Source organism: Brachionichthys hirsutus, chromosome 13 (genome assembly GCF_040956055.1).
Source record: "Brachionichthys hirsutus isolate HB-005 chromosome 13, CSIRO-AGI_Bhir_v1, whole genome shotgun sequence".
NCBI lineage: Eukaryota > Metazoa > Chordata > Actinopteri > Lophiiformes > Brachionichthyidae > Brachionichthys > Brachionichthys hirsutus.
In genome coordinates this window covers 12686859-12705038 of record NC_090909.1, presented here as the reverse complement: position 1 = coordinate 12705038, position 18180 = coordinate 12686859, and the positions used below count along the sequence as shown (strand labels likewise).

Below are 18180 nucleotides of genomic sequence, written 5' to 3'. Positions count from 1 at the left end.
CTCTGCGGCGAGCGGGCGGAGCAGCCTCAGGTTCCCGGTTCCCGGTTCCCGTTTTCCGTCTCCTCTCGACCGATCTGCGCTCTGCCCCGAGCAGCGACGATTCAAATTCGAATTTCCGCGCTGCGCTTTCTGCGCAGACTCGGGCAGGCGGGCGTGGCGTTCAGCAGCCAATCAGAATGAAGTAAAACCTGCTTGAACATGCTGAGCCAATCGCAGCCCGCGCGCCAGAAAATGGGTTGTCACTTTAACGACAAACGACCAATCAACGTCTGTGTTCAGTCAAGGCGCGTTTGTTACGCGCGTGGGTGGGACAAACACGCGCATTGTGACGTCACAGAAACGTTTATGGCCAGATATGGAGTGTCGTTTAAAACGATCCCTGTCGAAAAACACAAGAATGTACCTCTACTATACATAAATGCGTAGAAAAATATATAATTATTTATTATAAGATATAAAATCCGGTTTGTTTGGGGGTCGCCAATGTTGTTTACACCGCAAGGCATTCTGGGTGTGGCTGCAGCGCAGAGCTCACTGCTAATGATTAGCATGGAAGTGATCTGCTAGCAGTGATCTGTTAGCAATCCACCTTGACTACTTTTCATTGTTGGATCTGTAGAATAAATGACTTTTTGGATAATTGCTATACAGTAGTCCCTCATTTTCCGCGGGGGTTACGTTCCAAAAACAACCCGCAATAAGTGAAATCCGCAATGTAGTAATCTTTATTTATTTTTATTATTATACATGTACATAAATGTTTTAAGGCTGTAAAACCCCTCACCACACACTTTATACACGTTTAACAGTCAGGCATTAATCTAAATAGATTGTTTCAGTATTATAGAATGAAACCAAAGATCAAAACCTTTTCAGAACTAAACATTTGTTTGAGGAATATAAATATATAGTACGTACAGTAAACGTTTTCCTGTTAATAATGTTAAGGCGTGCAGGTCGAGGAAAGAGCCGCTTGGAGTGCAGAAGAACAAATATTCTACTCGTGCTGTCTTTAGCCTCTCATGCTGCTTTATTGGATAGCTTAGCACAGCGGAACGGCAGCGGCTACATGTATCAACAGGAAGAAACAAAACCCAAAAGGGACGTGACGTTTATGCTCCTACAAAATAAAAGCCTCTTTTTACACAGAGAATAAGAGCGCTATAAAACAAACGCTTAACAAATAAACATGATAGCTTTTAGAAATAACAAATTTAATTTTAATGATCAACCTACGAGGTTGAACACATGAGAAATGATTAATAGCAACTCGGGCGTATTTCACAGTTCCTCCGACCGCGCCCCTTCCTCTTGCGCCGTTTCAAGGAGCGTTCAAGTGCAAAACAAAAAATCTGAAATTGCATTAAAAAACTCCGCGAAGCAGCGAAGTCGCCGAAGATGAACCGCATTATATCGAGGGACTACTGTAATATAAACTTTATTGAGATTCCGGGCTACATAAATACAATTGGATAAAAGTGAATATATCATGCATTTATTTGAGACAACCATCCCTTCTGTGACGGTAACCAGACAACCGTCTGTCCCTTGTCCCCCCCAGTTTCGTCCTCTTGACTCAGATACACGTCCTGGACTCTGCCGGTCAGCTCTATGAGCTGCTGCTCAGCCTCCGACGCAGCAGAGAAACGGGTTTGATGTCTGTGTCTTCTGTGTCACTTTCACACGGTCTCTGAGGAGAAAGCACCGGTACAGGTGAACTAATACTAATAGTTAGTACTAGTCTCTGAGGAGAAAGCACCGGTACAGGTGAACTAATACTAATAGTTAGTACTAGTCTCTGAGGAGAAAGCACCGGTACAGGTGAACTAATACTAATAGTTAGTACTAGTCTGAGGAGAAAGCACCGGTACAGGTGAACTAATACTAATAGTTAGTACTAGTCTCTGAGGAGAAAGCACCGGTACAGGTGAACTAATACTAATAGTTAGTACTAGTCTGAGGAGAAAGCACCGGTACAGGTGAACTAATACTAATAGTTAGTACTAGCCTCTGAGGAGAAAGCACCGGTACAGGTGAACTAATACTCATAGTTAGTACTAGTCTCTGAGGAGAAAGCACCGGTACAGGTGAACTAATACTAATAGTTAGTACTAGTCTCTGAGGAGAAAGCACCGGTACAGGTGAACTAATACTCATAGTTAGTACTTGTCTCTGAGGAGAAAGCACCGGTACAGGTGAACTAATACTAATAGTTAGTACTAGTCTCTGAGGAGAAAGCACCGGTACAGGTGAACTAATACTAATAGTTAGTACTAGTCTCTGAGGAGAAAGCACCGGTACAGGTGAACTAATACTCATAGTTAGTACTTGTCTCTGAGGAGAAAGCACCGGTACAGGTGAACTAATACTAATAGTTAGTACTAGCCTCTGAGGAGAAAGCACCGGTACAGGTGAACTAATACTAATAGTTAGTACTAGCCTCTGAGGAGAAAGCACCGGTACAGGTGAACTAATACTAATAGTTAGTACTAGTCTGAGGAGAAAGCACCGGTACAGGTGAACTAATACTAATAGTTAGTACTAGCCTCTGAGGAGAAAGCACCGGTACAGGTGAACTAATACTAATAGTTAGTACTAGCCTCTGAGGAGAAAGCACCGGTACAGGTGAACTAATACTCATAGTTAGTACTAGTCTCTGAGGAGAAAGCACCGGTACAGGTGAACTAATACTCATAGTTAGTACTAGTCTCTGAGGAGAAAGCACCGGTACAGGTGAACTAATACTCATAGTTAGTACTAGTCTGAGGAGAAAGCACCGGTACAGGTGAACTAATACTAATAGTTAGTACTAGTCTGAGGAGAAAGCACCGGTACAGGTGAACTAATACTAATAGTTAGTACTAGCCTCTGAGGAGAAAGCACCGGTACAGGTGAACTAATACTAATAGTTAGTACTAGTCTCTGAGGAGAAAGCACCGGTACAGGTGAACTAATACTCATAGTTAGTACTAGCCTCTGAGGAGAAAGCACCGGTACAGGTGAATTCCAGCATTTAGCATCTTGTAAGCATTAGCATTTGCTCACTTTCGTTGGAATACTGAATAAAACACAAGTCAATCTTTTTGGAATCAGATGAGTAAATGAAAGTACATTTCATGAAAGACATTCTGTTCCTGTCCTGACATAATTGTACTCACCTGTAGTTGATCTGGTTCCGAGCTGCCCCTGAGCAGTTTTAACTGGACCAGCCGGTTACACACCCACACCATGTTGTAGGACACCTGAAGGAGTCAAACAAAGGTTTGTGTCCGGTGTTGGGGAACCAAGATATCGGTGAACGGGGTCCAGGAACAGGGCGTTGATGGAGCACTACTAACTACCGGTACTACTACTAACGGGCAGCTGTGGCTCGGCTGGTAGAGCAGGTCGTCCAGTGACCAGAGAGTCGGTGGTTCGAATCCCAGCAATGGGATTGCACTCTGACTGTCCGCATGGCAAAGTGTCCTTGGGCAAGACACTGAACCCCAAAGTGCTCCCAGTGGGTCTGGCAGCACCTTGCATGGCAGCAGTAGTGATCGGGGCACTAGGGGCAGTAACCCCCAAGCTGGGTGCATGGCTCCAGTAGTGATCGGGGCACTAGGGGCAGTAACCCCCAAGCTGGGTGCATGGCTCCAGTAGTGATCGGGGCACTAGGGGCAGTAACCCCCAAGCTGGGTGCATGGCTCCAGTAGTGATCGGGGCACTAGGGGCAGTAACCCCCAAGCTGGGTGCATGGCTCCAGTAGTGATCGGGGCACTAGGGGAAGTAACCCCCAAGCTGGGTGCATGGCTCCAGTAGTGATCGGGGCACTAGGGGCAGTAACCCCCAAGCTGGGTGCATGGCTCCAGTAGTGATCGGGGCACTAGGGGCAGTAACCCCCAAGCTGGGTGCATGGCTCCAGTAGTGACGGGGCACTAGGGGCAGTAACCCCCAAGCTGGGTGCATGGCTCCAGTGGTGATCAGGGCACTAGGGGCAGTAACCCCCATGCTGGGTGCATGGCTCCAGTGGTGATCAGGGCACTAGGGGCAGTAACCCCCAAGCTGGGTGCATGGCTCCAGTGGTGATCAGGGCACTAGGGGCAGTAACCCCCAAGCTGGGTGCATGGCTCCAGTAGTGATCAGGGCACTAGGGGCAGTAACCCCCAAGCTGGGTGCATGGCTCCAGTAGTGATCAGGGCACTAGGGGCAGTAACCCCCAAGCTGGGTGCATGGCTCCAGTAGTGATCAGGGCACTAGGGGCAGTAACCCCCAAGCTGGGTGCATGGCTCCAGTAGTGATCAGGGCACTAGGGGCAGTGACCCCCAAGCTGGGTGCATGGCTCCAGCAGGTACCAGGAACAACGCCCGACATCTCCGTCCAGAAGAGTTCAGTCCTAGGGACAGCTAAGATCATGCTAGAATCCTCCAAGCTCCCAGGAGACACCGTAATGTCTGGGTGGGTGAGACGATGATTAAAAATAAATAAAATAAATGATATATACCGTATTGGCCCGAATATCGGATGGTGTTTTTTGCATTGACATAAGCCTGAAAAAGTGGGGGTCGTCTTGCATTTGGGGTCTATACCCATTCAGAACGCTAGATGGCGCCAGATATCTTTACAGAAAATGCTGAACTTAACTCCCCAGGCCAAAGCGAACCCCTGTCACAAAGAAGAAGATAAAAAGAGCGGTAAGAAAGAAAGAGAAGAAAAGAAAATAAGGGAAGAGATAACAGAAAATGGAGAAACGTGGGTCGAAGATCGGCCAGGCTAACCGGCAGCCGAGGAGAAGTTACGATGCAAACTTCAAGATGATGGTGATAAATGAGGCAGAGTGCTCCAACAATTGCAAAGCGGCTGTGAAATATATATTTTTTTCAAACTTGAGTCTTGAAAAAGACTCTAGACTCTTATATTCGGGCACCTCTGTGGCGTATTGTTCCTCCCCACTCCCCTTCCGTACTCCACATTCAGACTCACCTTCCATTTCCGCCTGGCATTGAACTTCTTAAAGTTCTTCATATTGATTGAGGATCGATTCCTCTTGGTGACCTGTTTGCGTGTGATTGGCTGAAACAGACGTTATTTGTAGTTTCAGCAGCAGGATACAGTCAACAAATGAATGGCCTTTGTTTGTAGAAGACTCGTAGTCACCTTTATCCATGGATGAAGCAGACACTCCTCAGCCACCGGTCTGTCACTGCAAGACAGCAACAGTCACAGGTCACAAGGTCGGAAGGAACCAGGACAAACCTCCGTCCGGGTAGTCAGGAGGGGGCGCTCATCAACGGGGGACACCGTTACTGGTCATTACTCCATGACAGCAGCTACAAACTCCAACCAAGTTTGGACAATACATAAAAGAATGCGACCATTCGCTGACAACAAATAATGTATTTAATGTTTTATTTATCAGCATTGTGACATCGCTGGTTATAACAGGAGTCATTCATGATGAAGGACAGGGTGAGGCCGTCCATCATGGACTAAAGACTAAAAATAGACCCTGTGCTATTTACAAAATATCACAAAACTGTAATTAATGTGCATTATTCCTATCAAATCAATCAGTCAATGATGATCCATTTTTTTGTCTGGAGTTCGGTGAGGCCATGGAAAACGACTTCCGGACGGCTTTGAAGAGGTTCTGGACCACCATCCGGCGTCTCAGGAGGGGGAAGCAGTGCACGGTCAACACTGTGTATGGTGGGGATGGTGCGCTGCTGACCTCGACTCGAGACGTCGTAGATCGGTGGAGGGACTACTTCAAAGACCTCCTCAATCCCACCGACATGCCTTCCAGTGAGGAAGCAGGGCCTGGGGACTCGGGGGTGAGCTCCTCTATCTCTGGGGCTGAGGTTGCAGAGGTAGTTAAAAAGCTCCTCGGTGGCAAGGCCCCAGGGGTGGATGAGATCCGCCCGGAGTCCCTTAAGGCTCTGGATGTTGTAGGGCTGTCATGGTTGACACGACTCTGCAACATTGCATGGACATCGGGGGCAGTGCCTCTGGATTGGCAGACCGGGGTGGTGGTCCCTCTTTATAAGAAGGGGGACCGGAGGGTGTGTTCCAACGACAGAGGGATCACACTCCTCAGCCTCCCCGGTAAGGTCTATTCAGGGGTACTGACCGGTGCCAGAGCTTGGTCCGCGTTGCCGGCAGTAAGTCGGAACTATTTCCAGTGCGGGTTTGACTCCGTCAGGGCTGCCCTTTGTCACCGATTCTGTTCAGAACCTTTATGGTCAGAATTTCTAGGTGCAGCCGGGGCGTTGAGGGGGTTCGGTTTGGTGACCTCAGGATTGGATCGCTGCTTTTTGCAGACGACGTGATCCTGTTGGCTTCATCAGGCCACGCCCTCCAGCTCTCACTGGATCGGTTCCAGCCGCATGTGAAGCGGCCGTGATGAGAATCAGCACCTCCAAATCCGAGGCCATGGTTCTCAGCCGGAAAAGGGTGGAGTGTACCCTCCAGGTCGGGGAGGAGATCCTGCCCCAAGTGGAGGAGTTTAAGTACCTCGGGGTCTTGTTCACGAGTGAGGGAAGAATGGAGCGAGAGATCGACAGACGGATCGGTGCATCGTCTGCAGTGATGCGGACTCTGCACAGATCCGTCATGGTGAAGAGAGCTGAGCCCAAAGGTGAAGCTCTCGATTTACCGGTCGATCTCCGTTCTCCTACCCTCACCTGTGGTAACGACATTAAAATGTAAACGATTGTGATCTCCTCGTCTACTAGAAAATGCATGGATGGACACATGCAGATGATTAACTTAGTAATGTTAGCAGTTTAAGCCCTTCGTTTGTTCTCGCATTGATTTTGTGGAACTGTATGAGGGATTGAAGTCAGTCATGTTGATGTAAAAACATCAATGAGTCTTCAAGTTGAAGTGTCAGGCAGAGAACAGCAGTACTACACAGAGTCAGAAATAATACGTACACAAATACCCCATGACTGGAATCAGGCCAACAACCTCGTCTTGTCGCTAATGAGTTGCTAAAAGAATCCAGAGCCACCCTGCGATGCGCTGGCGACATGTCCGAGGTGTACTCCGCCTCTCGCCCATAGTAAGCAGGGACAGGCTCCAGCAGATCCGTAAAGCGGAAGGAAACGGATGGACGGATACAGATGGCTATCGGCTAGGACGAGTCTGTACTGATAATACGTACCTGGCGTTTTTCACCAACAGCTTCTGTATGAAGTCTTTGGCCATGGAGCTGGTCATGCTGAAATAGTGGGGGTTAAACTCGTAGCTCATGGCGATGATGTTCCTCAGAGTCTCTTCGTTAGTCTCCCCCTGGAACGGTGACAGGCCACTCAGTCTGGAGAAAGAGACAGAAGTCAGACTCTGGGTTTGCTCAGCCGATCCGGTAGCACGAGCATTGGTGTCCGACTCACTTCCCCTGCCTTCGAGCTGCACTTTCTAATTGTCGTAAGCAGTCTGTGACATTCTTCTTGTTCATGGGATTTCATCTCAGTGCCTTTCCAGAGACTCACATCTTATTTCAAGAAATATCATCAAGCACGATCGCTGGACTGCCAGATGGAGCCTACCTTGTTCTTATACATCTCTCTAGTCATGGTCAGACAACGTGCATGGTGCATGGTGCATGGTGCATGGTGCATGGTGCATGGAGCACGGTGCATGGAGCATGGTGCACGGTGCATGGAGCACGGTGCATGGTGCATGGAGCACGGTGCATGGTGCATGGTGCACGGTGCATGGAGCATGGTGCATGGAGCATGTTGCACGGTGCACGGTGCATGGTGCATGGAGCACGGTGCATGGAGCACGGTGCATGGAGCACGGTGCATGGAGCACGGTGCATGGTGCATGGAGCACGGTGCATGGTGCATGGTGCACGGTGCATGGAGCATGGAGCATGTTGCACGGTGCATGGTGCATGGTGCATGGAGCACGGTGCACGGTGCATGGTGCACGGTGCACGGTGCATGGAGCACGGTGCACGGTGCATGGAGCACGGTGCATGGAGCACGGTGCACGGTGCATGGAGCACGGTGCATGGAGCATGGAGCACGGTGCTGATGTTTAATTCTGTGCCCTCAGTTAATGTGGACAACATATATAACACTTACAAGCCCTCACATGCCTCCCAGTATACACTTACAGAATGTAGGTAATGACTCCGATGCTCCTGGAGGAAAGCACGAGACACAGGCAGTCAGGGTGATGGCCTTTAAATCTGACCACTGCCTTCTAGTGGTCAGACATCTTCAAATAAGTAGGTTGGGTCAATAAATACATCAGCTGAATGAAAAACAAGTAAATAACATTTCAGTGTAGAGGGATGCACCAGGATAAGATCTGAGCCCCTTTTTGTTTGCCATGGTGATAGATAGACTGACAGCTGGAACGGGGGGAGGAAAGTATCAGGTGTGCTCTGTGATAGGACGAAGGGACAGGTCTACAAGACAGTGGTGAGGACAGCCATGATGGACGGCTCAGAGACAGTGGTGAGGACAGCCATGATGGACGGCTTAGAGACAGTGGTGAGGACAGCCATGATGGACGGCTTAGAGACAGTAGCTCTGAGGAAAAGACAGGAGGCGGAGCTAGAAGTGGAGGAGATGAAGATGCTGAGGTTCTCCTTGGGAGGGACCAGGTTGGACAGGATTAGGAATGAGACAATAAGAGGGACAGTGAAGGTTAGACGTTTTGGAGACAAGGTCAGAGAGACCAGAATTTGATGGTTTGGACATGTCCAGAGGAGAGACGGGACTATATCGGTAGAGGACGACCCAGGAGAAGAGACATGGACGTAGTGAGGGAGGACATGAAAGTGTCTGGTGTTGGGGAGGACGATGCAAAGGACAGGGTGAAGTGGAGAAGGCTGGGTTGCTGTGGCTCCCCTCAGGGGACCAGAAGGAAGTGCAGTAGTAGTAGTACTCAGCAGTAGATTTCACGTTTCCAGAGCGGAGGATCCACAACGTTGTGTATTATTGTGAAACGACCATCAGAAGAAGTGAGGCGAGCAGAACAGGCCTGAACCCGTCAGCGGAACGCAACGCGGAACGCAACGCGGAACGCAACGCGGAACGCTCACCACATATCAGCCGCCGTGCTCAGAGGTTCACTGTTAATCACTTCAGGGGCTGAGGGCGAGAGAGAGAGAGAGAGAGAGACTCAGGAGGGTACAAATCAGACAGCACGCCATTCGAATCACCAGAAATGGAACTTAAACAGGTTCTCCGTGCTGGAGGAAGAGATCAATAACTTCCTCCCCGTCACATGCAGCTGTCCCTCCCTCAACGACGCTCCGAAGGCCGTGGCTAAACGAAAACCCGGCCGACATTTTGTGTGGTGAAAGACTGTTTGTATTCGCACGCGTATTGATCACTTGTACTGCGTGTCGGTGTGCCCTCGATGAACTGGCGACTCGTCCAGTGTCTACCTGGCCTCCATCGTCAGCTGGGATAGGCTCCAGCGTAATCCTAGTTATAGATAGATTGATTGACAAATACTTCAAAGATAATGAAGGACATTTGGGGAGACACAAACTATAACAAACACACAAGAGTAAAAGACAGTAACAGAAATAATAGTAAAATAAAATCAGATTAAAAGGTGAATAGCAGCAAGAAGAATCAAGAACAGCAAATACTTTGACAAAAATGTGAAAATGAAACAGAGTAGAACAGGGATCGTATTATAATATAAATACATAAAATGAACATAATATTGTACAAATATTTCTGGCCTTGTTTGGGTTGTCGACTCGCGACTGTAAAACCGAGCTGGTCTGTTGTTTTGTCCGTTTCGGTGTTTTTACGACATACCGGACAGCGTTGTAGCTTGATGCTAACGCTAACGCTAACGCCCCCTCTTGGTGTTAGCTCGGTGGGGGGGGGCCTCACAGGGCAGCGCTCCTCCTCACCGATGTACTGCGGGGTGCCACTCGTGCTTCTGAACTCCTCTCCTTCATGAAAACGGTGGGCCAAGCCGAAGTCGATGAGTTTGACGGTGGGGAACGGAGACACGTTGTCCGACAGCATGATGTTCTCTGGCTGAACGAGAGACACGCGGATGATAGATGCAGGACCGGGGAATGTAAAGGAAAATTAAAAATCCCAATTTAGACCCTCCCATAAAAGAATCTTGTGAACCGGTGAAGGAAAGAATAGACACAAGTAATCATTAGCTAATTCCAGTCACACTACTTTAGTTTCTCCAAAATAGCCCAAGACGGAAGAATCTATTTCAAGCAAGTTCATAAAAGCCCAAGCTGGCCGTAACGTGAGAGTCTCTATACCTTCAGGTCAAAGTGGGCGATGCTCTTGCTGTGTATGAATCCCAGCGCCTCAAGGATCTGCTTCATGAACTCAATGGCCTCGCTCTCCAGCAGGTTCTCTCTCCCAGCAATGAGGTCGAACAGCTCCCCCCCGCTCACGCTGAAACATCAGGAGGTTCCTCAGAACGTCGCCGTGTCCACATGGACAGGCTGACAGGCTGACAGGCAGCAGCACTAGTGCCAATACCACAGAACAGTAGCAACGCGCAGCCTTGCTAATGCTACGCATCCATTAAATTCAGTTTCAAGCGGCACAGAGGGTAGCGCTGTTGCAGTACATAAAGATAGTCCTGGGTTTGAATCAGTATGGCAATCTGTAAAATGTTTCAACACATTTAAAATTGCATCTTAGCTGTCTCTAGGGCCGCGCTCTTCTGGACCGAGGTGTCGGATATTGTTCCTGGTATCTGGTGGAGCCATGTGGGGCTGAGGCAGCTCATAGGTTCCCTTGTGGGGGTCCTTCACGATGAGGACTGTCCGACCTCGGGTTAGTCCCTCTGGGGGGGTTCCTGACTTTAGCAGCTGATTCAATTGTCCTGCTAGGCGTTCACCGAGTGCAGTTAGCTTCTTAAGCCATTAGGCGTGAACCATGTTATGTACAGTCGTCCCTCGATATAATGCGGTTCATTTTCCACGACTTCGCTGCTTCGCGGAGTTTTTAGTGCAATTTCAGATTTTGTTTTTGCACTTGAACGCACCTTGAAACGGCGCAAGACGAAGGGGCGCGGTCGGAGGAACTGTGAAATACGCCCGAGTTGCTATTAATCATTTCTCATGTGTTCAACCTCGTAGGTTGATCATTAAAATTAAATTTGTTATTCCTAAAAGCTATCATGTTTATTTGTTAAGCGTTTGTTTATAGCGCTCTTATTCTCTGTGTAAAAAGAGGCTTTTATTTTGTAGGAGCATAAACGTCACGTCCCTTTTGGGTTTTGTTTCTTCCTGTTGATACATGTAGCCGCTGCCGTTCCGCTGTGCTAAGCTATCCAAATAAAGCAGCATGAGAGGCTAAAGACAGCACGAGTAGAATATTTGTTCTTCTGCACTCCAAGCGGCTCTTTCCTCGACCTGCACGCCTTAACATTATTAACAGAAAACGTTTACTGTACGTACTATATATTTATATTCCTCAAACAAATGTTTAGTTCTGAAAAGGTTTTGATCTTTGGTTTCATTCTATAATACTGAAACAATCTATTTAGATTAATGCCTGACTGTTAAACGTGTATAAAGTGTGTGGTGAGGGGTTTTACAGCCTTAAAACATTTATGTACATGTATAATAATTGTAAAAAAACAAAGATTACTACATTGCGGATTTCACTTATTGCGGGTTGTTTTTGGAACGTAACCCCCGTGGAAAATGAGGGACTACTGTATATATATAACAGCACTGGCCAGTATTCACTCAGTCACACCATCACCCTCATACCAGCAGAACAGATACTAGGAGCAAACTGGGACTCATTTGCTCAAGGAGGCTGGGGATCAACAGCTGACCTTCCTTCTCAGTAGGTGCGTTTACATGGACACATTTAACCCGGTTAAAATCCTGATTGGAATAAAAATGCTTCATGGACACACCTTAACCGGAATAGTCTGACCCAATCCAGCCTGATCCGGTCACAATTCTATCCCGATGGAGAGGGGTGGTTCATACCGATTTGTGACCCGGTCAGGGCGCATGAAAACACTTATTCCGATGTTTCGGTACAAGTCGTCCTTACTGCGCATGTCTGTGACGTCGGCTACACGCGCTGCTGCTATTGCCGGAAGCTAGCTGAAGCAGAGCGAGCGAAAAGCACGGCGGGCGGAAGACAGAACTGGTCAATATCTGAGACAAACATGTCTCCGGAGACATTAAAGGAGGAAACTAAAAGCGCAAACGGGGAAAACGAGCAAAATAACGCTGACGTTTCAGGCAGAAAAGCGCATCTCTTTAGTACCGCATGTTAGAAGTTCAGTATAAACTATTCATACGTAACGTTTAGTGTGCAGTAACTCACGAGGATTTAAACACAAAACCAGTTTAAAGTTGTGCCATGAGGACTATTGTGTGAGCTCTACCTGTAGTAACGTCACAAAACGTCTGTTGTGAGAAAAGCTACATGCAGATGCACAAAGGACTTGTTTCCACACACACACACACACACACACACACACACACAGTCGACTCACAGTTCCAGAATGAGCACCACCTCGGCTCGGCTCTCAAAAACATCTTTGAGAGTCACAATGTTTGAATGTTGAACAGCCTGGAGGATCTCCACCTCCTGCTGGACCCGGCTCCTGTCCAGGCCCAGGCGACTGCATGCACTCTTCCGAATCTTCAGGAACTTAGCCGCCCAGTGTATTCCAGTGGCCCGCTCACAAACCTCTCGGACCTGACCGAAATGTCCACTGAAAGGAGCAAAGTTACATAAAATCTGAAGCACAGCATGAAAAAATGAAATGAGATATTAGAATGAGAACCCCGTCAGCTATTGGTGTTAATCTGGCCCCTGCTGCTCATCTCAATCCCTATTTAACTTCCTGTTCCACCAACTCCGCAAGACGGTGAGGACATGAAGACCATGTCTCAAGTGTCTGCCCCCCCGACAGCAGGTTGTCCACATGAAGGCCAGAGGGACAAGCCTCTCAGCCATCGAGAGACAAATGCCTCCCTTCCTCTCCCCTCGTGGTCTCCCCCTTCCCCTCTCTCCCCGCATCTCCTCTTCCGGCATCCTGCCTCCCGCCGGGGCCTCGCGGCTCCCTCCTTCCTGGGGCTTGATTATGGGGGATGGGTGGGATGCGTCGGGGGCGGCGCTCGATCCAGGCCCTGTGCATGGTTGGGCCCTCTGACACATGTGGGTGGGATGGGTGAGGCTGGGGACTATGGTCGGGCTCCCTCCTCCCCCCGCCTGGTTGGCTGGGGCCTCATGTGCTGCGCCTCTTAACTCACCACCTTAGCACAACACATTTGTAAATATACACATAGGGTACATGCACCTGGGGGGCTGGTGCTGGGGGGCGTTCACCGAACGTCCCTCTGCAACCCCCCCCCCCCCATTTTAATGCACCACATGGGGTTACGCGGGTGCTAGGCGGGGAGATAAGGGGGAGGGCGCAGGGCAGGAGTGCGCCGTTGTCCTCCTCCGCATCCGTCTGGCCCCTCCTGCCCCAAATTTTAACGCACTACATACATGTGTATATAGCACCTGGGTGTCCACACATTCACGGTGTTGGGAGGGTTCCCAGTCTGGGATCTGGGGAGCCATATAGACAGGGTATGGGGGGGGGGTTATTTTGGCCTTGGCGCGGCATGTGGGGCCTTAGCGGGCTGGGCTTGGGGTGGGACGGTGGTCCGGCCTCCTGCTCCCTACTCTCCATCCCAGGGAATAATACTCTCCTCCCAAATGGCTGTATAGGGTCGGATAGGGCTGAAGCCCCTGCACTGTCTACTCCCGTTCCCCAGACGCTGGTTCGCTGGGTTGTGGGGTTGCCCGAGCTCGGCGGTGGGTTGGGTGGTGGGGGGGGGGGGTGCGGTGGGGGGGAGGGGGGGGGGGCGCGGGGGGTGGGGGTGGGGGGCGGTGGTGGGGGGGGGGGGGTGGGGGGGGGGCTGGGCCGTGGGGGGGGCTGGGGGACTGGGGGGTGTGTGGGATGGGTGGAGGGTGCTGGGAGGGGGGCGGGTGGTTGGGGGGGGCGTGGTGTTGGGTGCTGGTGGGGCGCCGGGCCGGCCCGCTGTGCCCCGTGCCGCTGCGCTGGCCTAGGTTTCGTCGGCTGTGTTGGTGTAAGTCGCCCCCGGGCCCTGGACTGGTTCTTCTGCGTGTGGCTCTGGTGGGGCCATGGTGGTCGTTCTTGGGTTGCTGTGGCTGCTTGGGGTGATCTGGGGGCTTATGTCGCCATTGTTGGGTCCGGGATGGCTGCCCCGTTCTTAGGTGGAGGTTTCACGCATGCCAGATCCACCACTCCAGCACCTATTAAAACTCGTTTAGAGAGTCAACCCCGCACACAGATCTCTGAGTTAGTGGAGGTTGCTGGGTTAGTGCTTGTGGCTCTCACTATGCTCTCTCTCTTTTTCTTCAGATCTGAGAACTTGGTGATCCATACTTTCCTCTAGAGACGAATGTGAACCTGGTGTATTGGGACAACTCTTGGTGATGATTGGATGGAAGGGTAGAATTAAGGGGCACAAATAAATCCATTGCACTTTCTTCTCAGAACACTGTGTATTTGTCACTTTTTGTTTGTTCATGTTGTATGTTCACTGCGGTGTGCACAGCCCTCTACGGCGGTAAGCAGGTAATAAAACAAATAAAATAGGAATAGGCTAGGCTGCCAAGAGGGCAGGTGACGGTCACAATCACTATAAGAATAAAAATTGCATAGAACTCCAGCAGTGACTGACGTTATGTCCGTCACTGTGGAGCACGAATGCAGACAAGGTAAAAAAATAAATAAAAAAAAAATAAAAAAATGAGAGACAAATGCAAGAGAGGACAGGATAATGTGAGGATCTCATTGGGCACTCGTTTCAACGCTGCAGCTGGAAGTGCTCGCCCAGGTCAGCGCTGAACAGGGTCCGTCTCATCAAACGGTGTCTCGACGTTAAAGAGCACGTGGACTGGAAGCCCACCCTGCAGCGGCCGAGCCTCTCATGAGCAGGAAGAACTAGAAAGACAATCAGAGACTGCAGACCCCGCCTCCAAAAGACTATTGGATCTTGTGAGACAGTAAACAGGGCTTCCGGATCAGAGGGGCCAAACCTGCTCTAGCTTGCTGCTCCGGAACGTACTACAAGACTCCTTCTGGACCCTTTTTCCCATCATGCCATTCGTGTCCCTCCCTCTTAAAGTGACACTCCCATGCTACAGCACAGGCACAATTCCAGATGTAAAGATTATTCTAGAATCTGGATCCAGATCCGGACCAACGCCATTCTCGGGGAGGACCGAGCCACGGACAGAACCTTGCTTGTGCAAACATTTCAAGTCGATTGGGTTACTAGTTTTTGAGTTATGCGCTCGGACAAACAGACAGACAAACAAACGGACCCAATTGCAATACCCTCGCCTCCCCTTCGGCGAGGGTAACCAGAGGAGAACCGGTCCAAAGTTCACGTCAGTGATGAAAGCAAGCTTAATATATTTGAGTCCGATGGGAAACATCATGCTAGGCGACAACCGGGGTAAAGACCGAACCCAAAGGTGTGTTCCCCCGCTAACTCTCCCTGTCTTCCCCTCTCCTCCGCTCCTGCAATCAGTTCATTCCGTCACCTGTGCTCTGTCAGCACCTGCAGCCCGTCAGCAATCAGCCCGGACTCCATATATGCTCAGCTCAGTCACCACACCCCCGCCAGATTGTCAGTGATGGGTCCTACTCTCCAGCACTTCAGACCGACCTCCCGTGTATCGACCCGGCCTGCTTCCCGGACTCTGCCTCTTCGCCTGCCCCTTGGGATCTGTCTGCCTGGATTCCCCGGTTTGTGACCCCTGCCTGCCTCTTGGGCTTTCCTTGCGCCTGCCCCCCGGATCTGTCTGCCTGACCGTCCTAACCGACAATAAAAGCTGTTCCTGTATTTCCGCTCGCCTGCTCGAATTTGGGTTTGTACCTGCCGTAGGCCATGACCGTAACGAAGACACTGAAAGGTGGAGGACGTGTCAGGGTGCGGCGCGCGTTTCTGCAGCAGGAGTTGGGCCTCTTGTACAAGACTGGGCAGAGTGAATGCAAACGTTTACCAGAACCTTCTCCAGCATCATATGGATCCATCCTGCACTCATCACCCAATCATGCGGCAGTGTTCATGCAGGATAATGCGCAATGCCACACAGCAAAACGGTGAAAATAATTAGATGGGCTGCCCAGAGTTCTGATCTGAACCCAATACAGAACCTCTGGAAAAGCCTTAAAGAAAAAGCTAAAAAGGTTCCCGCTGACGGCCGCTACTTCCTGCTGACGGCCGCTACTTCCTGCTGACGGCCGCTACTTCCTGCTGACGGCCGGTACACTTCCTGCTGACTGTTCACTGTTGTAGCCTCCAGAACCTCTGGCTGTAAACGTTTTCCGTGCTACAGACATTGTTGTGGTCATTTTGATCATTGTGTTTCTGCTAAATAACTTTCTCTGAAATGCCTTCGTTATTTTGTAAAAGTGATACAGCAACAACAAAAAGTCCTTCAACCGTCGAGCAGTGACGATGACAGTTTCAGAACAAATCAATCGTTCTGGTCTCGTGTATACAACGTCTATACCTGGTAGCCAATGGCACTGGCTGCTTCAAGTACTTAATAGGAATTTTGATTTTAATTAAAGCTCAAGAGTTACATATAATCTGTTTTCGGTAAAAGTAAATGTCAGATTTATCTTCATAGTCATTGTGTGACTTCAAATCCAATTTGCAGCAATGGAGAAGAAACACAACAACAATGTGTAGCTGGCCAACGACCTAATGAGTGTGTTGGTGTTGGGTATTGCTTTGCTCATACCTTCCCACGGTTTCTCCAATCTCGTAGAAATCGGTCACATTTTCAGACTTGAAGGCCGCCATGCTGGTTTTTGCTGCCAAACGGCCTGGGTCTGTCTGTCATTCCCGGTTATTTAACCACCACCAACCGTCTCCAAGCAGTTTGTGGTCGTCCAGATTTTGCAGAAGTCAAAACTGGAACCAAGCGTGAACAACAAAGTCAGAAACTGCATATTAAACAGCAAACAGCGTTCTGTAAATCTGTTAACAGTATATTAAAAAAATCTGAATAGACACAATGTGCTCAGGCTAACATCGCAGAGCAGGCTTAAAAAAAGAGCAAGATGAATAGAATTTATATAACTAAAATGCATACATTCTCTATAGACCGACATCTAATAGATTCTATATGGACCAACATCTATAGATTCTATATGGACCAACATCTATGGATTCTATATGGACCAACATCTATGGATTCTATATGGACCAGCATCTAGATTATATATAGACCAACATCTATAGATTATATATAGACCAACATCTAAAGATCCTATATAGACCAACATCTATAGATTATATATATGGAACAATGTCTCTTGATTCTATGAAGACCATGTCCAACCTGTCTCATGTGTCTTTTTATTAGTAACCGATTGTGAGAGTCACACAGTCACTGAGTCTTCCCACATCGTGTCCCGGATGGACTATGGAGATACTCTTTATCGATTCGCTTGTCCAAACTCGACAGACTGGAAAACGAGTCTCTCCTGTTTTGGTCCTTGGTCTTGGAATGAGCTGCAGACTCAACTCAAGTTAGTTTCCATCGTTTCCTCAACTAATTTTAGGCAAAAACGACAGAAATCCTTCCTTCTAGCTGCTCTTGTAACATTGTGTAGACTTTTGTTTGCCTACACTGGAGGATATGCGTTCTTGTTTTGTTGTATTTGTATTTGTATTGTATCGTTTCTTTTCTTATGTATGTATTTACATTTTCATGTGTAACTTTGCTGCCTTCTTAGCCAGGTCACAGTTATAAAAGAGATTCATCCGTGATCTCAATGGTTTATCACACGCACCCATTCTGCAGTGTGAGCCGGACTGCCTGTTTATTAAAGGTTTTGACCGCGACAGGAAGCGGTGGATTTTTATACTTCAAAGGAAACGCCCCCTTCTGGGTCCGTAGGTTCGGGGTTCTGGGTCCGTAGTTCGGGGTTCTGGGTCCGAGGGTTCGGGGTTCTGGGTCCGAGGGTTCGGGGTTCGGGGTCCCTGCCGCGCCCCGGCTCGGTGATAGAGGCTACCTGCTCCACGCAGCTTCTGTCTCACCTGTTGCGACAGCTCGTCACGGAGAACGCGGAACTTTTCCGGCCCAGAGTTCACTATCGAACTATTTAGGATAAACCGGAACAAACATGGCAGTTCTTCACTCACCTGCAGCTCTCGATCAGTCGGTCCCG

The 18180-nt window shown here is 49.2% G+C and overlaps 1 protein-coding gene across 1 annotated transcript; it reads right to left on the bottom strand.

Moving 5' to 3' along the window:
* Positions 1 to 697: 697 nt before the first annotated feature.
* si:dkey-240h12.4 (death-associated protein kinase 2) lies at positions 698 to 18180 on the bottom strand. The gene is made up of 12 exons (XM_068746980.1): positions 18155 to 18180; positions 16746 to 16918; positions 12460 to 12681; positions 10244 to 10382; positions 9869 to 9998; positions 9038 to 9086; positions 8102 to 8128; positions 7142 to 7294; positions 5134 to 5179; positions 4960 to 5049; positions 3159 to 3242; positions 698 to 1690 (listed from the first exon to the last, which is right to left on the bottom strand). Exons 2-12 carry the CDS (start codon positions 16805 to 16807, stop codon positions 1610 to 1612), a joined length of 1083 nt encoding a protein of 360 aa, XP_068603081.1. The 5' UTR covers positions 16808 to 16918; positions 18155 to 18180; the 3' UTR covers positions 698 to 1609.

What these genes read in the sequence shown, in the direction of transcription:
- si:dkey-240h12.4 (XM_068746980.1), bottom strand. Translation starts at nt 16,807, where the DNA reads ATGGCGGCCTTCAAGTCTGAAAATGTGACCGATTTCTACGAGATTGGA. An exon ending in ATTGGAGAAACCGTGGGAAG is followed by an intron (nt 12,682 to 16,745) that starts GTATGAGCAAAG and finishes TGCTCCTTTCAG; the next exon opens with TGGACATTTCGGTCAGGTCC. An exon ending in GGAGTCATTACCTACATTCT is followed by an intron (nt 7,295 to 8,101) that starts GTAAGTGTATAC and finishes CTCTTTCTCCAG; the next exon opens with ACTGAGTGGCCTGTCACCGT.